The sequence below is a fragment of the Pagrus major genome, chromosome 5 (genome assembly GCF_040436345.1).
Source record: "Pagrus major chromosome 5, Pma_NU_1.0".
NCBI classification, from domain to species: domain Eukaryota; kingdom Metazoa; phylum Chordata; class Actinopteri; order Spariformes; family Sparidae; genus Pagrus; species Pagrus major.
This window is the reverse complement of record NC_133219.1, coordinates 36,428,841-36,453,992: the sequence shown is the minus strand read 5'-3', so window position 1 is coordinate 36,453,992 and position 25,152 is coordinate 36,428,841. Positions and strand designations below refer to the sequence as shown.

Below are 25,152 nucleotides of genomic sequence, written 5' to 3'. Positions count from 1 at the left end.
AGGATGGAAACTTTGTACATATTTTCACCCTAAAACAAAAATCACAATTGGAATGATTTACGTTTTTAATTCAACGATATGACAGGAGCCAGGTAGGCTATTGTGTTTAACCTTTCAGACTTTGAAATACTATATGCCAATACCTTTTATCACATACACATGTGTATGTTCCTTTTTTAGCTGTTGTGCTCCAAATGAGGCCATGATACTGGACATTAAACTCTCATTGTCTTTGTGTCATGGTTTGTGTCCGGTGTCCCTTTTAGTTAATCAGCCCTCGTGTTTATAGTCTCTGTGTCAGTTCACTTTCCCGTCCTGTTCTGTTCTGTTTCTTGTGTCTCCCAGTTTCATCCCCCCTTTCGTGTCTCTCTGGTTTTTCTTGTCAGTGTCTTTCTTGGTTTGTTGTTGTTGTTGTTGTTTTTGTTTCTTGGACTTCTCTGGTTTTGTTTACTGCCCTGGCCTGCCTTGTGTGGTTGCTTTCTTTTTTTGAAATTTGGATTTCATTGACTTTGGTTATCAGCTTTATTTCATTAAAGCCCACTTTTTGTTCCTTACCTGTCGGCTTGCGTGTCTTGTGTTTGGGTCCCATTCTGTGTGTTCTTGTCATGATTGGCTGCTTTTGTGTCCTCAGAGGTGCTCTGCAGAGGCTGGGTGTGGCTTCCCTGATGGCTGCAGCCACACCCAGCCTCTGCTGTCTCTTCTCACACACCTGCGGCACATTTGATCATCAGTGGCAGCTCAACCGCAACACTTTTGTTTTTGCTCCCATTGGGGGGGGGGGTAAGAAAACCAGTCAGTATCTGGTGTGACCACCTTTTTGCCTCAGTGCAACACATCTCCTTCGCATAGAGTTGATTGTGGCCTGTGGGATGTTGGTCCACTCCTCTTCAATGGCTGTGCGAAGTTGCTGGATATTGGCAGGAACTGGAACACGCTGTCGTATACGCCGATCCAGAGCATCCCAAACATGCTCAATGGGTGACATGTCCGGTGAGTATGCTGGTCATGCAAGAACTGGGATGTTTTCAGCTTCCAGGAATTGTGTACAGATCCTTGAACCTGCGGCCGTGCATTATCATGCTGCAACATGAGGTGATGGTCGTGGATGAATGGCACAACAATGGGCCTCAGGATCTCGTCACGGTATCTCTGTGCATTCAAAATGCCATCAATAAAATGCCCCTGTGTTCGTTGTCCATAACATACGCCTGCCCATACCATAACCCCACCGCCACCATGGGCCACTCGATCCACAACGTTGACATCAGCAAACCGCTCACCCACACGAAGCCACACACGCTGTCTGCCATCTGCCCTGAACAGTGAAAACCGGGATTCATCCGTGAAGAGAATACCTCTCCAACGTGCCAGACGCCATCGAATGTGAGCATTTGCCCACTCAAGTCGGTTACGACGACGAACTGCAGTCAGGTCGAGACCCCGATGAGGACATCGAGCATGCAGATGAGCTTCCCTGAGACGGTTTCTGACAGTTTGTGCAGAAATTCTTTGGTTATGCAAACTGATTGTTGCAGCAGCTGTCCAGGTGGCTGTTACCTCACTAACCTTGTTTTTCCTCGTCCTCTCCAGTGATCGACCTACCTCGAAGTTCCAGCTCCCGTACCGACCTGCCACCCAGCCTCCAGCACCTCTGCTACCTGCCTAAACTCCACTGTGGATCCTCGGGTGTTTGTTTTTTTTTTAAATAAGCTAAGGTTTCTACTAGAATAGGTTTACATGTTTTAATGCTCAAAAAACAAATCAGGTTTCTCATACTGTCCAGTCCTGCAGCGCTCTCTGTCTGAAACCCCTCCCCGCCAAAAAACCCAAGAACCTATATAACACACTTAAAGGGAGGGGGGAAAAAAGCATAGTGTGTCTCCTTTAAGACAACGTTGGGTCACGTAAGGCACTTGCTGCACAGTATGTGGCGTACACCGAGTGGTGTTTTTGACCTTTTAACCTTCTGGAGTCGACGGACGCGCTGGTGCGTCCAAATCACGTGACCGATTTACAATGATGTAGCAGCAAGACGCAGCATCGCTAAAAAACTACTTATCAGTTGTTGATAGGCCAAGTAAAACCAGACTTATGATAAATAATTTACGCCATGCTTTTTCCTGAATATTGTCATCACGTTTGGCGCAGGAAGAAATGGTAAAAACAGGCTATTCTAAGGAAAGTGTTCGCAAGCAAAAAAAAAAAAAAAAAACACCCCTTTTCCTATTCGGATTTTATGTTTTTTGTGTGATTTTTAGGTCCAATGTGTTAATACAGTATGTCAAAATGAAAAAATAACTGTAAAGTCACATATGTGAGGTTGTGCTGAAAAAATGACACCAAACAAGGCAAGGTAAACAGTTTTTAAGGTGAAATATAAAGGTAAAATCAAAAGTAGTCAAAAAGGGCCAAACGGCCTTGACCCCAGAGAGTTAAAAGAAGTCAGGAACCTTCCTTAAATTGTTAAAAATATATATATCAAAGTACAGTTATAAGGAGAAACTGAGCTTAATTTGGAAGGCATGTCAGTGCACACGTTGTTATTATAGTAAACGTGTGTGTAACGCTGTGATCCTTCCCTCTCACTGAAGTTACATAATGCAGAAACAAGTGATAGAGGGCGGAGTGGCTGTGACAGAGACACCATGCACCCTATTAGAAGACACTGTACCATCACAATGATTTTAAAGCTGTTATTTTAAGGTTAAGAAGTTACATAATGTTGCTTTTACTGTAGTATTGAGCTTGTCAGGCACCACCTTTGAGAGCTTCGCCTGGATTTACACCCACTTGGGTCACACTGCTGAGGTTATTTGCAGATAGATTGACCGTAATGACAGATTTCATTAAAAAATATTATTTATTCTGATTACATTAGTTGTTTTTGAAGAGAGTTTAATTTCATTTTTTTTAAAAGATGCGTACCTAACCTAAAATGAACTGTGAAGGGGGGGGGGAACCCTGCTTTTTGTGCCTCTCGAGCCTTCTCTTCAGGATGAAATCATGTACCTTTATAATTATATAAAGTATATTAAAGTATATTAAATTATGGTTCGTGCTATAAATAACTTCTGCCACTAGGTGGCTCTCTATCAAAATGAAACAAAAGATGTTTGCCAAGTGTTGTGTGAAAGGTCGGACAGCGCGGTGGACAAGAGCCGCTGCTCCACTGCTAAGAGCCGGCTTGAGAGTCTGGATTTAGATCCAGACCCTCTGGAGAATAAACACCTGGAGTCACCTCAGATTCTGTTTTGATCCGGAGCCGTTTACCACCGGGAAGAGAGCTGAGAGATTACTTTTAAACTTTGGGGATTAAAAACTGTATTTACCTTCGCTTCAGTTAATCGACCTGCAAACTTGCAGCAGCGATCCGAGGAGCTTACCCTCCGTTTTTGGGTGTTTTTATGTACCATAATGTCGACTGCCGTCTGGAGCTGGTGGGTAAATGTACTTTACTTCATGAACGTAACATTACAGAGAGCAGAGGGGAAAGAAGAGAGTGAACCAGAGTCACCTGTGAGAACTGAATTCAGCCCAGAGTTACACTGAATGTAACCACACAGACACACACACACACACCCTTTGTGCGGTGCTCGCCAGAGTTAGCTTACAGTTAGCGTACAATAAAGTAAGCTGGTTGGTTGGAACAGATAAACACTGCATGACTGACTCAAACGACCACCGATGTTCCTGCCGTCAAACTTCCTTCACTGTTGATGTCTACGCCATTAAACAACCACCACTGCTCATGAAAATCTTTCTGATGTGATCACGTTTTAAAGTTTTATTCACCTTAAATTTAGTCTTGTTCGCCGACTTCCCTAAACTTGTGGATGTCTTTGGGTTTGAACATTGTTGGAAACATTTGGGATAACGCAAGTACACAACTCAAAACATTATAGAACAAAGGACGAGTTGTTTTTAGACATTTTAATGCAGAATTGCTACATTATTTTTTTTTTTACACATTTTCTCTTCATTTATATGCAGATAAAGTTGAGCTGAGTTGATCAGTGGTATTTTACTATTATATACTGCAAGAAAAATAAACTCTCTAAAGACAAAACAAAACTATATTCCACATGATGTTTTTGAAAAAATCACATTTTGCCATGCACACTTTTTTCGAAAGTATTACATGGTTTACATTCATTTGAAAAATATCTTAAAAAGACCCAAGAAAGTAGCACAACAGCTCCCTCAGCAGCTGCAGATTACTTTCCAGCAGTTAATCAAAGAAATCTGACATCATAAGAATTGCCCTGAGATTTTTGCAAGTTAAAATGCAGGTAAACCCTGTGAGGAAACTTATTTCATTCGACACAGCAAAGCAAGCAAACACTCAAACTCAAAAGCATGACATGGGTTTTAGTCATGTCAAGAAAGGACTGCTGCGGTCTTTCCTCAGACCACTGCGCTGACGGTTTCTAATTGATATCCTCCTTCCATGGACTGAGGTCAATGGCCGGGATGTCGCTACATTTAGTGAACCTCGACCTGGGCTGGTTTTCGAGGGGCTGTTGTGGCACTTTAGTGATACCAGTGTTGTCACAGATGATGCGAGCAAGTGACGTCTTTTTCAGGGACTCCCTCTGGTCCTCAGTGAAGACTCCCGTGTTCTCCCACCAAAGTCTGCAATAAACAGTTTGTTAATGTTTAATAGTGAAGTTAACACAACTATCTTAATCATTTCATTTTCTGCCTCCTGTTTTCTTACCGGTCTCCTTGGCGGATCCTCTGGAACTGAGTGGCAATCAGGCAGGCAAACAGGGGTCCCACTCTTCCTCCACGCACTAAGGGCTCGGACGCTCCTCCCAGCCACACGTCAATGTTCTTAGGTGTTCTGTAGAGATCCATCAGGCTGTTCGCCAGCGTTCTGTTTTGCATCACCCTTCTCAGATCTCTCCGATTTCTTGGTACTGACAGCCGACAGAACTCACGCCATTTGGCGTAGCCTATAAAGATGTGAAAATGTTGCAGTGACAAATGTAGCTATGATCTGCAGTGTCTGCACAGACAAAACTATAGAGACACAAGACAGAAAATAAAGAAAGAGAAATAAATCAGAGTAATACCAGGGAGTCCATGGTCTCTGCCTCTCTGCATGTTGATAGCGCCAAGATCCAGAGCCAACTCAGCGGCGAATTTGAACAGCCTTTCCCTCAACTCGTCAGTTAGCATGTGTTTCTGCGTGTTCAGCTTGGCCTTACGGCCCACCAGCCCCCTCACAAGCGGGTCCAAACCACCTGAGGAAATCAAGGAACCATTACATTTGCGCTATTTTAAAACTCAGTCACATTTTTGATATTAACATTGAATTTAACTCATGATTGCTAATGCGTCTGATCCCAGTTCATTGTTATTTTCATCTTTTTCAGCTGCTTTTTATTTATTGTTTTTGGTTTGACAAATCCATCGACTCTTTTTGCCAGCGATTCAGTGTAAGTAGACATTTGGTTGTCTGTACTATCCCCATAAAACCTTGATAAGTAGGTTGAAGAGAACACCCCACACATTATGGTTATATTGAGGCAGATTAAACTTTTGGCACTGGGCGCGGTGGTCTGATTGTTGTGGAGTCTTTCTCTGACCACTAAGGCACTTCTTGGCCTTACCTTCAAAGACGATTCTCCATGGTGCGAAGAAGGCTTTGTGCAGCAAGACAGTGGGGTACTTTTCATGCGCCGTGTATTGCTCATCAAGACGAAAAACGAAAGGCTGGATCATTAGATGACCAAATCGGAAGGCAGCGGAGGCGAACACATTGGCGATGCTTGGGTCCACCTCTTCATCATACCCAGGGTAGGTGGGAAGGAACTTGTTAATGGCATCTGGACCAACAATGCGGGGCAAAAAGTCCCTGTAAGTGAGAATCTGAAAGACAAAAAGAGTAACTGAGCCGTGCAATGACATGCTTACTCATTCATTCAATCATTACTGCAAAATCTTGAAAATCTCCATGCAGCTAAGCCTCTCTCTAACCTGGAAGAGTGCTCCCATGATCTTGCGTGTCTCCTGGTAGATTCTCTCTCCATTCCAGTGAGGGTTGAGTTTGGCAAGAGCGCGCGCCAGACGGTTGTGTTCACGCAACCCCAGTGTGTGAACAGTGGTCAGAGCAATGTTCTCATTGCACCGATCGTCACCTTGAAGAAAAAAGCAGATGACTGCTTTAATAAAGGTTACCTTACCTACGCTGTGTTAACCTTATTATACACATATACATAAATTGACTCCCTTTACAAAACTGTATGATAATGAGATTACAGGACGCTCACTGCAAGCCAGCCCTCACCAGATAGGAAGCAGGGCACCTCCGTCGCATTGTTGTCTCCAGTAATGCGAGCTCGTGTGGCACATATGTTGGTACTCCTCTTTTCGAAGGGCAGGAGCTCGCGGCCGTTGTCATCATACTCTGTGTTGACCCTCAACAGTCCCTTATCTGAGGTGAGGTCCCGGAGTAAGCGAGCTTTGGCCTCATCTGACCCGTACACCTGGCCTACATCTACGAAAGCGGTGACAGTGTTCATCTGCTGGCGGACAGTGGGTGCACCAAAGATGTGGCCAGTGTTGCCAGAACCACAACCTGCTGCTGAGCGGAAGAAAGGGATGCACTCTTCTGAGTTTCTGCCAAAGCGAGGGTCTTGCCTGGGAATCTGTGTAGATGACAAGAAGCAGTTAGCAGTCAGTGTGTATTTGTGTGTGTGAGTGTGTTTAGGCTTTAGATATAGGTGGCACAGACCTCAATGGGGAAGCAGGGCTCTGTGCGATCGCAGCTCTTGTCACAGTCAATACCGCTACTGAATGAGCGAATGGCGGGAGAGTTAGGAGTGAATGTCAGGTCGTGGTCCAGCCACTGGCCAAAGATGGTGAGCAGGTAGGTGTAGAGTGGGTCACTGTCCACAACTGCTGTGTGCAGAATTTTGTTGGACACTTCCCTTACCTGGAGAGGATGCAGACAATGAACATCTAAATACCTTCAGTGTCATTTGAGATTGTGATTAAATGTTCAGTATGTTATTACAATATATTGTTCAGTGCACACACACACACACACACACAAACACACACACACGCACATGTATGTGTGTATATATATTCAGCTGTTACTAAATGTAGTACCAAGGGAAGAAATCGTCTGTTGACTCTCCGCCTAGGGTCCCAGCCTTTAGGCAGAGAGATTTTATCCTGGTACTCGGCAGGCAGCCAGCGCGTGATGGGTGTGTTGGAGGATCCCATGCGCTCGTTTTTCCTGGGCAAGAAAAATGAAATGCTTTATTCGTCTTTCTCTTTGTCAGGCACATAGGTGAACCATGTGCAGCATGTACTGGTCTTTGACACTGCTGCCAACATTTCTCAGAAGGACTGATCACATCTTAATTGTGAAATGAAAGGAGGACATTGTCGGAGAGATGGGAGGAAACTCTTGGCAAGACTTAATCAGCTGGTCACATCTTCTTTTCACTTTTTCATTGTTTGCCTATTAAGCTACCTAGCAGTTGCCTCACCTGTTGTTGCAGACGCTGCTTGAGGTTCGAAACCTGTCCAAATTGGGAGTCGTCTTGCAAGAAGGGACACGACGTTGGGCAGAGCAGCCTGTCAGGTCAGCAATGATCTGCAGGTCCTCCTCGGAGATCAGATCTGATTAACAGAAGTAAGGAATCTTAGCCGTGACTGGAAGCCACTCATATGGATAATTCAAAGAAAATATTTTGAACACACACACCCGTGGCATTGAGGGAGCGTTTTGGACGTTTTCCCAAAGAGCACTTGATCAGTGTCAGGGTATTGTCCATATAGTCAGCAGCACGCACAGCGATGCGGCCCCGCCCAGCAGGCTGCTTCATCAACCGCAGGACGTCTGCAGGACTCGCCAAATTCCTCTTCACGCGTTCAATGCTCCTGTGTGGTGAGGAGAGGTCAGACTTATGAGCGCTTAGAAGTTAAGTGATGGCATATAACCTGGTGTGTTTTATACACTCATGTTGTGTCAGTTTTTGGACACTCACTCTCTTCTGGAGTACTCGTAGGCTGAGTCCACTGTGGCCTTGGCTTCCATCACAGCTCTTTCAATGAGAGTTCTGCTTAGACGTGGTTCTGAAGGCCAAAACACATCTTTCAGTCAGTCTGTTCTCTGCTGTCTCAAACATACTCCAGTCAATTCTCTCTGTCTCTCTCAATAAATTACTGAAGTTGACTTTGTTTTCTGCAGATGTATTGAATCACAAAACTTTTTTTTTATTTTGAAGTATAAACTCAAAATCATCTGTGATTGTCGGTATTCATATTTTTTTATCTAGCCTATATGACAGCAGGAGACTATTTTATACATATTTATGATGACTGTGTTTAATTTAATTTTTATTAGAGATGGTACTCACCAGCATTCACGTGGCTTTGCAGACACAGGTAAAGACCTGCAGCGATCAGGCCCACAAACCACTTCATCTCTGAAACAGACAAACATAGTCTAAGGGTCTAAGGACAGAGGACGTCGTCCACTGCACAGATTGTAAAGCCCATTGAGGCAATGCGATTGTGATTTTGGGCTATATAAAAAAAATGATTTGATTTAACATAGTCATGTTGTATACAAACTAATCAAATATTCAAAAATGATACAGATTATTTCTTATTAATTCACAGAAATAAATACAAGAGTGTATAGTTGCCTGAATCTACTAATCACAAAGTAAGGAGAAGCTTCACAACAGTACCTGTGGCGTCCCAGTTTGATCCTCCAGCAGCAGTCCAGTGTCACTGCCTTCAGTAGGACTGGCCATCCTTATATATAGCATTTTCTAAAACATCCTTGTCATCTTTCTTTAAACAGTTGCCAAAGAAAGCAACATGATGCCAAAGAGGGAAACTCGCTGCCAGAAAATTCAACCTACCACCAGCACATGGCTGTCATTCAAACGATGCTTCTGTGGTTCAGTCATTTCTTGCAGTTTTTCCTGCTTAACAACAAACACACTTACAGCTCTCAGTGTATATAGCTGGTGAAGGACAAAGGTATCCTGCTCACATCAGAATCAAAGTCATTTTATTAGCCAGGTATGTAAGCATATAAATAATGTTTCTTCACATTTATTCCACAAGTACAACACAGAAGAGTTAAAATGGGAAAAGAACCAAAGTAAGGTGACAATACATGATTAAATCAAACAGGAATTTGAAAAAAATAAATCTAGATCTATTTAAAAAAATATTGCATATGATGATTTTTAAAAGTTTGTACAGGTTTAAAATGCGATTTTGACTGTGCCATGTAGAAAGAAGGGCTGTGTGTGAAATGATGAATGATGAAACTGACAGGACTGGATGACAACGCTTAAAATTGTGCTCATTTTCACAACCAGCTCCTTGTCTTCTCCCAAGATGTACATAGTAATCCTAACATACAGCTAGATTACATCCCAGGTACTTTACTAAAGTATTGTATCATCATCTAAAAGAAAACTTAAAAGTGATTTCAGAACTATAAAAAAACAATCCTTGTAATTAAGTTAAGAGGAAGATTAAACCTCCAAACAAGGAAGTTTTCTTTTCACCTGGTTGAGTTAATTAAAAGTGGCAGGCGATGAATCACTCAGAAACAACTCACTGGTTTAGAGGCTTTACATGCATTGTTTAAATGACAATGGAAACAAGTTCCTGAACCAAAACTAAAAACACAAAAGCCATCAGTCCATCAGATACAGTCGATCCAGTCTCCCAAGTGCAGAGGAGAATACACAACACATTTAACACTATACTATAGCTTTTGTGTAAAAAGTGTTTTAATGTATGAAGGACGGCTCTTCGAGTCCCCTGCAGCTTTCTCTTAAGTTGTTCTCCAGGGCACGATTAAAACCTCGAGTGAAGCAGCTTTTAGCTTTTTGCTCCGAGCCGTTTCAGCCGGCTCAGGGATCTGAAAGTGGCTCAAAAAGTTGAAATCTTTAAAAGTAAACATAAAACTGATCTTGACAGCATCATTGCCTTTCCTTCCTATGTTTAAAGACTTAATCTTGTTAGGTTTTTTTATTATGTTTTTATTGTATTATGTGTGAGCCTCCTTTCATATTGAACAGAGGGGGAACAATATCTGACAGTAATAATCCAAGCCCCTCCGAAGAATCGCCACCTTATCGCGGTGGAGGGGTTTGTGTGTCCCTGTGATCCTGGGAGCTATGTTGTCTTTGGCATTAGCTCCTGGTAGGGTCTCCCAAGGCAAATTGGTCTCATGGGAGGGACCAGACTAAGAGCAGTTCAAAACAACCCTATGAATCGGCAAGGAGTACCTCACCCGGTATGGGAGCGCTGGGGCCCTCCCCTGGAGTCAGACCCGGGGGTGGAGCTTGCTGGCAAGCGTCTGGTGGCCGGGCCTTGGCCCATGGGGCCTGGCCAGGCTCAGCCCGAAAGAACAACGTGGGGCCGTGCCCCTGTGGACTCACCACCCGCAGGGGAGAGCGATGGGGTCGGGTGCTATGTACATCGGGCAGCAGGCGGAGGGGGGGACCTGGGCGTCCTGACCCCCGGCTTCGCAGACTAGCTCTTGGTACGTGGAATGTCACCTGGTGGGGAAGGAACCGGAGCTGGTGCAGGAGGTAGAGCGATACCAACTAGATATAGTTGGGCTCACCTCCACGCACAGCACCGGTTCTGGAACCAAACTCCTTGAGAGGGGCTGGACTCTCTCCTTTTCCGGAGTTGCCCAGGGGAGCGGCGCTGGGCAGGGGTGGGGATACTCACAAGCTCCCGGGTTGAGTGACTGTATGCCTTGAGTGAACAGCGGAATTGGCCAGGTTTTCCTGAGACATTGATGGCGAGCTAGTGACCAGAAGGATCCAGAAGCAACGTGTCTGCCTGAGTGGTGGGACACCAACGATAGCACTGTGTGCTCTTCTCCATTCATCCCTCACACACACTCTCACACACTCAATCACCAGCCCAATCCCCTTTTCTCCCCCCGTCCTGGACAATTCATACCCACACATCTCACACAGACTCTCTCACTCTTTTGGGGTGGACAAGATCGGACTATTGGGACTGGGGCAGCAATTTGTTGCATTGTTTTTGATACTGAGTGTGGTCTACTATTTGTGTGTGTGACTGATTGATGCAATTGGATTCATTGAAGTATGTTCTCTGATAAAAATTTCTTTTCTTTTCTTTTTTTTATTAGAGGTGCAGACATAGTCTACCCAAACTATCAACTTAAAGCTTGTGGCCAACTGTATATTCTGTAAATAATCTATTGCTTATCACTGTGTACAATACACCTTCTTTAGCAAACTCCATTGTCTGTGATTTTCATTCTTATTCTGGGCCTCAGAATAATTCAGTCCTCCCGTGCCTTTCACTTCTGACAAGCCTAAACATTCTTCTCACCTTGGCACTTGCTACATAAATTTGGCGAGCTAGCCAGGAGGGAGGTTTCTGTTGTGCAGAATTTGATGAAAAATGGAGGTTTTTGAGAAACTGGGAATTAAAATTCCAAATGCAGTGTTAATTAAGGGTGTAACAGAAAGAGATGATAAAGTTATTGATTTTATCAAACAGTATGGCTCTGTTAACAGACTTGTATCAATAAATGAGCCATCATCAGCATTTGACCAAAACCTGATTATTGAGTACAACTCTGGAGCTGCTCTTGCAGCCTTAGCACCCTTGTTACCTTATACACATACTCTTGAAAATCCAACACACACTTATGAGGTCGTTTCTCTAGCAAGTCTTTATGCTAAGAATATTGGGCATGAAAAAACTCAAGGGTATCTTACCAAGCTGAGGAAACTGGCAAAGGGGAGTGGCACAAACTTCGCTGAGGTCCTTAAGGATGTTATTTTAAACTGTTGGCTGTGTTTTCCTGCTTGTATGTCAGTTAAAATGCTATTAGTTTTCCATCCCCTTTATAAGTAATAGGGCAGTTGTAAGCCTTTGGTTTATTGTGTCACAGTTTATGTTTGTTAAAGTTTACATCAGTGTTAAAGTGCAGTTAAAGTTTATGACTGTTATTACTCCATACCTTAGCTTTCTCATATCATTCATAGGCTACATATATATATATATATATATATATATATATATATATATATATATATATATATATATATATATATATATATATATATATAAATTTCACTGCACTTTACTGACTGAATTGCATGGCAATGACGATAAAGTTGAATGAATCTCATCGTATTTTCATTAATAGTCTATATTAGTCTTATGTATAGCACACACCAAGCATCTGTTTTTTAATAAAATGTAACATCCAGTGGTCACATATACTTCTCTTCCCTCTTCTTTATATTTATATTCTTTAAATGTTTGTGCAATACCTTATTTATATTGTATTTTTAATTTATCACTTGTTTCTTTCTTCAGTTTTTATTTGGTGTGATATTTTTGACTTAAAAGAAATAAAATCTTGAATACATACATGTAATTTCTGTGTGAGTGTATGAAAATTGATTGTGAAATTGACTGCGATGCAAGGGGGCGCCAGCCAAAATCTTGCCTAGGGCACCAAATTGGTCAGGGCCAGCACTGCCTGTGAGAACTGAATTCAGCCAAGAGTTACACTGAATGTAACCACACACACACACACACACCCTTTGTGCTGTGCTTGCAGGAGTTAGCTTACAGCTAGCGTACGGTAAAGTAAGCTGGCTGTTTGGAGCAGATAAACACTGCATGACTGACGCAAACGACCACTGATGTTCCTGCCGTCAAACTTCCTTCATTGTTGATGTCTACGCCATTAAACAACCACCACTGCTCATGAAAATCTGTCTTTTAAAGCTTTACTCACCTTAAATTTAGTCTTGTTTGCCGACTTCCCTAAACTTTGTGGATGTCTTTGGGTTTGAACTTTGTTGGAAACATTCGGGATAACGCAAGTACTCGACTCAAAACATTATAGAACAAAGGACGAGTTGTTTTTAGACATTTTAATGCAGAATTGCTACACAACTTTTTTTTTGACACATTTTTTCTTTATTTATATGCAGATAAAGTTGAGCTGAGTTGATCAGTGGCATTTTACTACTATACTGCAAGGAAAATAAACTCTCTAAAGACAAGTATTAAATGGTTTACATTCATTTGAAAAATAACTTAAAAGGACCCAAGAAAGTAGCACAACAGCTCCCACAGCAGCTGCACATTACTTTCCAGCAGTTAATCAAAGAAATCTGACGTCATAAGAATTGTCCTGAGATTTTTACAAGTTAAAATGCAGGTAAACCCTATGAGGAAACTTATTTCATTTGACACAGCAAAGCAAGCAAACACTCAAACTCAAAACCATGACACAGGGTTTAGTCATATTTTGAGAATGTCATGTCAAGAAAGGACTCCTGCGGTCTTTACTCAGACCACTGCGCTGGCGGTTTCTAATTGATATCCTCCTTCCATGGACTGAGGTCAATGGCCGGGATGTCGCTACATTTAGTAAACCTCGACCTGGGCTGGTTTTCGAGGGGCTGTTGTGGCACTTTAGTGATACCAGTGTTGTCACAGATGATGCGAGCAAGTGACGTCTTTTTCAGGGACTCCCTCTGGTCCTCAGTGAAGACTCCCGTGTTCTCCCACCAAAGTCTGAAATAAACAGTTTGTTAATGTTTAATAGTGAAGTTAACACAACTATCTTAATCATTTCATTTTCTTCCTCCTGTTTTCTTACCGGTCTCCTTGGCGGATCTTCTGGAACTGAGTGGCAATCAGGCAGGCAAACAGGGGTCCCACTCTTCCTCCACGCACTAAGGGCTCGGACGCTCCTCCCAGCCACACGTCAATGTTCTTAGGTGTTCTGTAGAGATCCATCAGGCTGTTCGCCAGCGTTCTGTTTTGCATCACCCTTCTCAGATCTCTCCGATTTCTTGGTACTGACAGCCGACAGAACTCACGCCATTTGGCGTAGCCTATAAAGATGTGAAAATGTTGCAGTGACAAATGTAGCTATGATCTGCAGTGTCTGCACAGACAAAACTATAGAGTCACAAGACAGAAAATAAAGAAAGAGAAATAAATCAGAGTAATACCAGGGAGTCCATGGTCTCTGCCTCTCTGCATGTTGAGAGCACCAAGATCCAGAGCCAACTCAGCAGTGAATTTGAACAGCCTTTCCCTCAGCTCATCAGTTAGCATGTGTTTCTGCGTGGTCAGCTTGGCCTTACGGGCCACCATCCCCCTCACGATCGGGTCCAAACCACCTGAGGAAATCAAGATATAGGAACCATTACATTTGAGCTATTTTACTTTCACTTTTTTGATATTAATATTGAATTTGACTCATGATTGCTAAGGCTGCTGATCCCACTGAGAACCATGACCCCTCTCTGCAGTTCATTGTTATTTTCATCTTTTTCAGCTGCTTTTTATTTATTGTTTTTGGTTTGACAAATCCATCGACTCTTTTTGCCAGCGATTCAGTGTAAGTAGAACTTTGTTTGTCTGTACTATCCCCATAAAACATTGATAAGTATGTTGAAGAGAACACCCCATACATTATGGTTATATTGAGGCAGATTAAGCTTCTGGCACTGGGCGCGGTGGTGTGATTGTTGTGGAGTCTTTCTCTGACCACTAAGGCACTTCTTGGCCTTACCTTCAAAGACGACTCTCCATGGTGTGAAGAAGGCTTTGTGCAGCAAGACAGTGGGGTACTTTTCATGCGCCGTGTATTTCTCATCAAGACGAAACATGAAAGGCTGGATCATTAGATGGCCAAATCGGAAGGCAGCGGTGGCGAACACATTGGAGATGCCTGGGTCCACCTCTTCATCATACCCAGGGTAGGTGGGAAGGAACTTGTTAATGGCATCTGGACCAACAATGCGGGGCAAAAAGTCCCTGTAAGTGAGAATCTGAAAGACAAAAAGAGTAACTGAGCCGTGCAATGACATGCTACTCATTCCTTCAATCATCACTGCAACATCTTGAAAATCTCCATGCAGCTAAGCCTCTCTCTAACCTGGAAGAGTGCTCCCATGATCTTGCGCGTCTCCTGGTAGATTCTCTCTCCATTCCAGTGAGGGTTGAGTTTGGCGAGAGCGCGCGCCAGACGGTTGTGTTCACGCAACCCCAGTGTGTGAATAGAGGTCAGAGCAATGTTCTCATTGGACCGCTCGTCACCTTGAAGAAAAAAGCAGATGACTGCTTTAATAAAGGTTACCTTACCTACGCTGTGTTAACCTTATTATACACATATACATAAATTGACTCCCTTTACAAAACTGTTTGATTATGAGATTGCAGGATGCTCACTGCAAGCCAGCCCTCACCAGCTAGGAAGCAGGGCACCTCCGTCGCATTGTTGTCTCCAGTAATGCGAGCTCGTGTGGCACACATGTTGGTACTCTTCTTTTCGAAGGGCAGGAGCTCGCGGCCATTGTCATTGTACTCTGTGTTGACCTTCAACAGTCCCTTATCTGAGGTGAGGTTCCGGAGTAAGCGAGCTTTGGCCTCATCTGACCCGTACACCTGGCCTACATCTACGAAAGCTGTGAGAGTGTTCATCTGCTGGCGGACAGTGGGTGCACCAAAGAGATGACCAGTGTTGCCAGAACCACAACCTGCTGCTGAGCGGAAGAAGGGGATGCACTCTTCTGAGTTTCTGCCAAAGCGAGGGTCTTGCCTGGGAATCTGTTTAGATGACAAGAAGCAGTTAGCAGTCAGTGTGTATTTGTGTGTGTGAGTGTGTTTAGGCTTTAGATATAGGTGGCACAGACCTCAACGGGGAAGCAGGGCTCTGTGCGATCGCAGCTCTTGTCACAGTCAATACCGCTACTGAATGAACGAATGACGGGAGAGTGAGGAGTGAAGGACAGGTCGTGGTCCGTCCACTGGGCAAAGAAGGTGAGCAGGTAGGTGTAGAGCGGGTCACTGTCCACAACTGTTGTGTGCAGAATTTTGTTGGACACTTCCCTTACCTGGAGAGGATGCAGACAATGAACACCTAAATACCTTCAGTGTCATTTGCGATTGTGATTAAATGTTCAGTATGTTATTACAATATATTGTTCTGTGCACACACACACACACACACACACACACACGCATATGTATGTGTGTATATATATTCAGCTGTTACTAAATGTAGTACCAAGGGAAGAAATCGTCTGTTGACTCTCCGCCTAGGGTCCCAGCCTTTAGGCAGAGAGATTTTATCCTGGTACTCGGCAGGCAGCCAGCGCGTGATGGGTGTGTTGGAGGATCCCATGCGCTCATTTTTCCTGGGCAAGAAAAATGAAATGCTTTATTTGTCTTTCTCTTTGTCAGGCACATAGGTGAACCATGTGCAGCATGAACTGGTCTTTGACATTGCTGCCAACATTTCTCAGAAGGACTGATCACATCTTAATTGTGAAATGAAAGGAGGACATTGTCGGAGAGATGTCAGGAAACTCTTGGCAAGACTTAATCAGCTGGTCACATCTTCTTTTCACTTTTTTCCTTGTTTGCCCATTAAGCTACCTAGCAGTTGCCTCACCTGTTGTTGCAAACGCTGCTTGAGGTTCGAAACCTGTCCAAATTGGGAGTCGTCTTGCAAGAAGGGACACGATGTCGGGCAGAGCAGCCTGTCAGATCAGCAATGATCTGCAGGTCCTCCTCGGAGATCAGATCTGATTAACAGAAGTAAGGAATCTTAGCCGTGACTGGAAGCCACTCATATGGATAATTCAAAGAAAATATTTTGAACACACACACCTGTGGCATTGATGGAGCGTTTTTGACGATTTCCCAAAGAGCTTTTGATCAGTGTCAGGGTATTGTCCATATAGTCAGCAGCACGCACAGCGATGCGGCCCCGCCCAACAGGCTGCTTCATCAACCGCAGGACATCTGCAGGACTCGCCAAATTCCTCTTCACGCGTTCAATGCTCCTGTGTGGTGAGGAGAGGTCAGACTTATGAGCGCTTAGAAGTTAAGTGATGGCATATAACCTGGTGTGTTTTATACACTCATGTTGTGTCAGTTTTTGGACACTCACTCTCTTCTGGAGTACTCGTAGGCTGAGTCCACTGTGGCCTTGGCTTCCATCACAGCTCTTTCAATGAGAGTTCTGCTTAGACGTGGTTCTGAAGGCCAAAAAACATCTTTCAGTCAGTCTGTTCTCTGCTGTCTCAAACATACTCCAGTCACATTTTCTCTGTCTCTCTCAATAAATTACTGAAGTTGACTTTGTTGTCTGCAAATGTATTGAATCACAGTATAATAAGTATAAACTCAAAATTATCTGATATTGTCGGTATTCATATTTTTTTATCTAGCCTATATGACAGCAGGAGACTATTTTATACATATTGATGATGACTGTATTTAATTTAATTTTTATTAGAGATGGTACTCACCAGCATTCACATGGCTTTGCAGACACAGGTAAAGACCTGCAGCGATCAGGCCCACAACCCACTTCATCTCTGAAACAGACAACCATAGTCTAAGGGTCTAAGGACAGAGGACGTCGTCCACTGTACAGATTGTAAAGCCCATTGAGGCAATGCGATTGTGATTTTGGGCTATATAAAAAAAAAATGATTTGATTTAACATAGTCCTGTTGTACACAAACTGATCAAATAATCAAAAATGATACAGATTATTTCTTATTAATTCACAGAAATAAATACAAGAGTGTATAGTTGCCTGAATCTACTATTCACAAAGTGAGGAGAAGCTTCACAACAGTACCTGTGACGTCCCAGTTTGATCCTCCAGCAGCAGTCCGGTGTCACTGCCTTCAGTAGGACTGGCCATCCTTATATACAGCATTTTCTGAGACATCCTCGGCATCTTTCTTCGAGCGTATGCCAGAGAAAGCAACATGTTGCCAAACAGGAAACTCGCCCTCAGAAAATTCAACAATTGTCAATCAAACAATGCTTCTGTGGTTAAGTCATTTCTTGCAATGAGATAAGGAAACGTTTTTCCTGCTTAACAATCACATTCACTTACAGCTCTTAGTGTAATATTGTTATTATTATTATTTCTTTTATTTGAGCAGGAACAGTGCACAATAAAACATTAACCCTGTATATAACAAGGAGAGATGTTACACATTTCCACATCATTAAAACAATTTAAAACAATGTACCCCCCTCCCGCCAACTTTTATAAATAAATATGCCCCCCCATCAAATACACACACACACACACACACTCACAAATGTCTACAAGTTTGCTGTGACAGCATCCAACGTTTTGTGTGAGCAGTAGCATTATGAATGATTTTAAACAGTAGGCATACATTTGTGTGCATTATTAGATTTTCAAGATTTAAAATACTGTATTTGGTGAGTATATGACAGTGATGATACTGACGTGTTTTTTTTTTGTCGTGAATCTTAAGGGCACTTTTATATAATGATTCAAGTGGTTTTAAGGCTGTTTTACACGCCTGAGACCAACTTGTCATGCAATAGAAAAGATGTGGGAGAATCATTGCATTTAAATATGTATGTGATGCTTCAGCAGTGAGAGAGTTTCTTATGTGTCTGAAGTTTATGAGGTTAAATTTCAGCGTGTTACTCAGCTTTTTAACATGATTTATAGCTGGTGAAGGACAAAGGACTCCTGCTCACATCAGAATCAAAGTCATTTTATTAGCCAGGTATGTAAGCATATAGCATAGCATGACAATACATGATTAAATCAAACAGGAATTTAAAAAAATTAAATCTAGATCTATTTACAAATAATGCATATGATGATTTTTAAAAGTTTGTACAGGTTTGAAATTAAATTTTCACTGTGCCATGTAGAAAGAAGGGCTGTGTGTGAAATGATGAATGATGAAACTGACAGGACTGGATGACAACGCTTAAAATTGTGCTCATTTTCACAACCAGCTCCTTGTCTTCTCCCAAGATGTACGTAGTAATCCTAACATACAGCTAGATTACATCCCAGGTACTTTACTTAAGTCTTGTATCGTCATCTAAAAGAAAACTTAAAAGTGATTTCAGAACTATAAAAAAACAATCCTTGAACATTCCTAAATTAAGAGGAACATTAAACCTCCAAACAAGGAAGTTTTCTTTTCACCTGATGAGTTAAGTCAAGGTGACAGGTGATGAATGTCTCAGAAACAACTCACTGGTTTGGAGGCTTTACATGCATCGTTTAAATGACAATGAAAACAAGTTCCTGAACCAAAACTAAAAACACAAAAGCCATCAGTCCATCAGATACAGTCGATCCAGTCTCCCGAGTGCAGAGGAGAATACACAACACATTTAACACTATACTATAGCTTTTGTGTAAAAAGTGTTTTAATGTATGAAGGACGGGTCTTCGAGTCCCCTGCAGCTTTCTCTAAGTTGTTCTCCAGGGCACGATTAAAACCTCGAGTGAAGCAGCTTTTAGCTCTTTGCTCCGAGCCGTTTCAGCCGGCTCAGGGATCTGAAAGTGGCTCAAAAAGTTGAAATCTTTAAAAGTAAACATAAAACTGATCTTGACAGCATCATTGTCTTTCCTTCCTATGTTTAAAGACTTAATCTTGTTAGGTTTTTTATTGTGTTTTTATTGTATTTTACCCAATTTTTGATTGAAATATTTGTATCTTTCATGTTTTTTTGGGAAATTCTAATGTTTTATCTCTGTTGTGTTTTTAGCGACATGTATTTTAATGTATTTACAGCTTTTTTTTTCAATTGCTAACATCCGTTGTTCAAAAGTTCAAAAGGGACTATTCATATCTTGCACACTGCAACTTTTACTCTCCTATATTTGATCATTTGTATTCAGTTTTAGCTCGTGTTTATTTTATTTTATTCTTTTTAAATGTGTCTTATACACTTTCATGTCTTCTGCAAAGCACTTTGAAAGACTTTTTGTTGGGAGGTCTTGCACAAATAACCGCACTGTGCTTTGCTTTTTAACAGGAGTAGAATAAATGTTCAGGGCCACAATTAAAGAGCTCACTCACAATTCAGATTTAAAACTATGAACTAGAACATAGTGCTGAGAATCCCCTTGTTCTGTATTTGGACTAAACGAAACATACCGTGTTACGCAAACTTGCTTTGTTCTGCATGGGCTCTACCGTAAAGATCAACAGTTTCCTTAAAGTCAAAAACAACATTAAATCTCGTTCTGGCATGTAGCCTCTCTTGTTCTCTTACGTGACTACATGATGAGTACGTGATATTTAAAAAACAAAACAAATCTGTCACGTAAAGAAGTCATGTTGCTGTGTGATTGTTAGCACTAATAATATATAATAATTTGAGTTTTATATCATTTTGTGTCCTTCAAAATAAAATGCTGTTATGTAGTCGGTGGTTGTTTTTAGTGTTGTGTAAGTTTGTGCGGTTCTGAGTACTGACTGGCAATGCAGGAAAGAAAAAATCATTTGTCTGTCTAATTAAGTTTCCGCGTGCTGAGGTTACATCAGGGTGTAAATAATTTCACTCATAAACTAACCTTAAACTGATACATATGAGCTTTAAATTAAACATTTAAGAGACTTTTCAAACTCATGTGACAGGTCTTTGATACACACTGTGTGACACGGAGGTCGATGTCTCACCTGTTAGTCATCCTTCACGGCTGAAATGAAAAACATGACAGCTGCAGAGCTGCTTGGAAATGTTTTTCTCTTGAATAAGAAGCACTGAGTCTCAATCACGCAAGAGAGATCATAGGGGAGAAATGTTATTTCATTTCTTATTTCAGGTTGTGAAGAAAGCCTGAAAGTCTAGAGAATATCCTACAATCATTACTTTGTCTCAGGATCCCCTGTATTTGTCTGATCACCCACAGATATAGACGTTTTATTAGGGACACCTGTGTTCAACCATCCAGCGTGGACTATGTATCTAGTTTTCGTTAAACACAACGTGAGAAGTTATTAAAACAATGATCCACCTGCGCTGTTTCTCAAAACTTCCCCCGAAAGGTGCACAACAGTCTTCTACTGTAAGAAAACCTGACAAGTTTTATTTAATAATCCATAAAAGTGATGATCCCTCGAGCATAAAGCAACACAAGGACTTCATGTTACTGACGGATGAATCTGATTGGTCAAAGGGATTTTTGGGAAAACACACTTATTAGATAGTGACATGAGGGGATGGATACCCCTCTCACATCTGGTCTGCTGTTTCTCTCAGCTGGTTCGCATGCAGCTCTCTCTCAGACTGGCTGAGTATTAGCTGGAGCTGTTAGATGATTCAGACTCTGGAACAGTTACAAAGTAAACTAGGTGTAACTTGAGCCTTGTTTTGGTGTGTTCAGACATCAGTAACCACACATAGCAGACAAGGGAATGGCAAGACAATTTGCTTGTACGGTAATGGGACACCATTGTCATCTTGTCTGCCTTGTGTGATTATTTAGTGCTGGTGTCCTCTGTGTGTGTGTGTGTGTGTGTGTGTGTGTGTGTGTGTGTGTGCGTGTACTTGTATAACTGTCTTTGTAACAACCAATTTTTAGGATAAAATATAATAAAATATCCATAAAATTACAAAAATAGACTGTGAATGTACATGTTTAATGTAAAATAACATGCTAAATCTGTGAATAACCATAAAAACTGTTTTTTTTATCACAAACATTTTTTTTCCACACAAAAACACTTTTTGGAGTTTTTGTTTGAAAGTTGTAATTACATTTATTAAATCACGTAAAATTAGTGACAACAGTAAAAGACGTATTGGTTCCGCAGTTACATGGTTTTGTTTGTTAATTGACAGATATCACAACAAAAAACTTTGGGCAAATGTGTTTTTATTAACGAGCAATTTAACAAACTAGATAGCAACTTTAGTCAAAAAACAGAATGCAAGGAGAGCTGCGTCCCCTCTGACTTACAGTTCAGGGATCTTGTTCTTTCAAAATCATGTCAAAATCAAAGTCTGAGGCAGTCAAGACTCAAGAAGCGTGCCTCAGACTTTTTCTCAGACATTTTGATAGATAGCAACTTTACTGTGAGGACACAGAAATGTATCAGAGTCGAAGATTGCCCGCCTTTCCCATCGTGCATTGTGCTTGTTAATTTGCTGTATAAATGCAAATGTTACTTTTGTGTGGGTGTGTGTGTGTGTGTGTGTGTGTTTGTACCAGTTTACCAACATCTGATGAAACTTTGTTTGTTAAAAACATTTATTTTATAAAAACTGGAGCACACTTTCAGCTGCGATTGGACCGATTGGTGTTATCGAGATGACCACAATCTAATTGGAAATCTTTTGTTAACTTCTCTTACAGGAAAGATGGGAGTGTCAGCTGCCATTTAGACTTAATTGGTTTTTCCGGACATGCATGCTTCCTTGAAAAATGTAGTTTGGGCAGAGGCTGACTGGTAGCACCAAAAACTGGGCAGCCACTGAAAAGGTATGTGTGGTTGCTGACTGCAACACATGACGTTCCCAGCCGTGCTTGTCATTGTGTCTAACAAGGAACTGAATCTTCTGCACGCTATTCATCTACCCACCCTCTGTCAACTCAGGTTGTTCAACTCCAAGCTAATAAAAGAAAATAACAAGTAATTTTCAGAACAAGTTTCCATCTTACAGTAAGAAAACTATCATAACCTGAGGCGAACCTCAGCACCGCATAATTTACTGACAGTGGCAGTGGCAGTATGCATTATAGCAAACTGCAAAACAAATTTACAACAAAGTTATTATTTTGTTTATCTCTGTGTAAGAATTTGTTCCAGCTTCTAACAAGGTTTGTGAGCCAGTAGTGTAGCGCTGTTGGTATCACGTAGCATCTGTGTTTCATTAGCATCAAGTCTTGGTAGTTGCCAGTTTGTGGGAAAAAAAGTAACAATGTCTGAGTTCTACGGTATGTGCCCAGCATACTGTACAGCCCTTATTACAGCTCGCTAGCATTAGCAATGTAAATGCCAGTTAGCAACAGTAGCTAGTGCACAAACTGGCAACCACTTGAGGGGGAAAATGATTCGAACAACAGCGATGTTGTGGCGTGAATGCAATGGAAGGGGGGAGATGGAAAGCCACATTTAGCGGCTGAACGTTAGCCTATTAATAACACCTTTAAATTAGTAATTAATTAATAACGTTTTATGGGGAATAATTTGAAATGATTTCTTTTGGAAATGCATGTTTATAATGGTTCACTTAACCAGTTGTTCTCAGCCTGGGGTCAGGATGTCTGCAAGGCGTCACAAGATTGTTCACATGATGAGAGAGAATATAAAATATAAAATCATAATTTTCTATTCCTTTCATCTATTCTCAGATTTGTTTTAATTATTAGATAATTATAAATCTTTTATGGCGTCTTCTCAACAGTAATGACCGCTGAAGCTCATGGGTGTGGTAATATTTCATGCACACATGAGCTTAAACACAGCACAGCCCAATATAAGATAGACAGTATACATTGACTCTTATATCGGAAAAATATAGCAGCTCTTTACACGTCATGCCTCGTATCATTGTGGAGCTTAGTCTCATAATGTCCAGCCAACGCCCAAGCCTTGTGTGACAGAGGATGATTTCTGTCTAATACCTCAGAGGCAAGAAGAAAGAGCCATAGCAGGTTGGTATGCGTAAGGTTTGCACGGTGTGCCTTTCACACACGTTGTGTAAGCTGGTGTTGGTATCTAAATATTGTAACTGTAGTAACAAATCTGCACCGATTAATGCAGCAGATAGGCTGCGTTCAGTGTTTGTGTTTTCATTTTAATGCTGACACTCCTACAACAAGACTCCTCAACATTGCTCAATGGAATAATACAAATGGAAGTCTATATTAAGTTTTATTAAGGTCCACACCCACTATCAGCCTTTACTGATCCATGAAGCATTGCAATTCAAACAACATTTCAATCCACCGGAGTGTGGAGGACGTGGATTGAAATGTAAAAGTTCAGTTTCGGTAAAATACAAATATATTCTGTGCTTAAATTTAAGAATGAATTATTTCTCCCCTTCTTAGAAACAATTTTCTAGAGAACAAATGATATATATGTTTCAATCAAAATTAATTTGTGTAGTTTTCTCAATCATACATTTCAACCACTGAGAATTGCTCATGATAAAACTGGCTGATCGAAATAAACGTGTCCCCTGTGACAGACAAACTTAAAATAACAAGGACGTTAAACTGCAATTATCTCTCTTTCTGTACGTCATTTTTGTTGTATTTAGTCTTTGTCAGCGTGTGTCTGTGACAATTTTGCTGTTCTTTCCATACTGATATTTACATCTTCATGTGTAGTCATTTCACTTATTTTCTGATCTTTACATGTGGCTTAAATTATATTTTCTCGTCTAATTGATACTGTGTGAACTTAGATTGTTTAGCGACCATCTTGTGGAAGCTAATGGGATTTTCGAGAAATCAGCTTGCCTGCACAAGGAAGTTACAGCCGGGAATAAATAGTCTGGGTGTCTCCTGTTGACAGCTCATTGGGGCTTCCAGCAAATGTTTTTATGTGATTGAAAGGAATGGAATGAACGTGAGGAATGAACGAGGAAAGCAAAGGTGCCAAACAGGAAATGTGACTCTGTGGATCACCAACACTTGTTGCACTTAATTCATTCAAAGTCATGGTATCATATGATGGAAAGTGACAATGACCACAACTCTGCACCGTCTTTCTGAGAACAAATGTATATTGTTTGAACATTTTGAAGGGGTTTTTCTCTCACAATATTAGAGGAAATGGATTAGCAGACAAATGAAACACGATGCTAGAAGGTAGAAGCAACGTACCAAGAAGTAGAAAACACCTCCTCGGATATAAACACGTTTTGGGTTGCCATGGGGACGTTCACCTGCAAACCAAACTGTCATGTGGCTAGTCAGACAAGGAAAATAAGGCGCATTAATTGTATCGTGCGGGAATGCAAAAAATGAAACTCAAGCTACTACTAGTGGGTGATGGTGTCTGTATCTGCAGAGACCTTCCCAGAGTTCAACCACAATGTTTAAAGTTGTGCAAGTAGGTGAGAAATCTAGTTGCCCAAAGTCAGTGTTTTACTGGCCTCTTTACAAATTGTTTTATTTATGAACGGTAATCAGCTAAAGTTAATTGTCATGTTTAATCTTACTAGTTCTCAGACATGTGGCAAACTGCGCAATACTGTCGGAGTTCCCCTACATTCTCTAACACCAGCCAACTAAACCTCAAGATAACTGAAATGTTCTTTAACCACTTTCCCGAGCGGCACTCTGATGACAAGGAAACA

At 41.6% G+C, this 25,152-nt stretch overlaps 2 protein-coding genes across 2 annotated transcripts; both read right to left on the bottom strand.

Moving 5' to 3' along the window:
- Positions 1–4,427: 4,427 nt before the first annotated feature.
- LOC140995709 (eosinophil peroxidase-like) lies at positions 4,428–8,445 on the bottom strand. The gene is made up of 12 exons (XM_073465787.1): positions 8,379–8,445; positions 8,007–8,094; positions 7,724–7,899; positions 7,506–7,638; positions 7,120–7,249; positions 6,740–6,940; positions 6,293–6,653; positions 5,983–6,143; positions 5,616–5,874; positions 5,076–5,246; positions 4,718–4,955; positions 4,428–4,632 (listed from the first exon to the last, which is right to left on the bottom strand). Exons 1-12 carry the CDS (start codon positions 8,443–8,445, stop codon positions 4,428–4,430), a joined length of 2,190 nt encoding a protein of 729 aa, XP_073321888.1.
- A 4,483-nt stretch (positions 8,446–12,928) lies between these two features.
- Positions 12,929–17,747, bottom strand: LOC140996137 (eosinophil peroxidase-like). The gene is made up of 13 exons (XM_073466414.1): positions 17,678–17,747; positions 17,340–17,408; positions 16,979–17,066; positions 16,696–16,871; positions 16,478–16,610; positions 16,091–16,220; positions 15,717–15,917; positions 15,270–15,630; positions 14,960–15,120; positions 14,594–14,852; positions 14,028–14,198; positions 13,670–13,907; positions 12,929–13,584 (listed from the first exon to the last, which is right to left on the bottom strand). The coding sequence occupies exons 2-13, from the start codon at positions 17,404–17,406 to the stop codon at positions 13,380–13,382; spliced, it is 2,190 nt and encodes a 729-aa protein (XP_073322515.1). The 5' UTR covers positions 17,407–17,408; positions 17,678–17,747; the 3' UTR covers positions 12,929–13,379.
- Between the last annotated feature and the right edge of the window lie 7,405 nt (positions 17,748–25,152).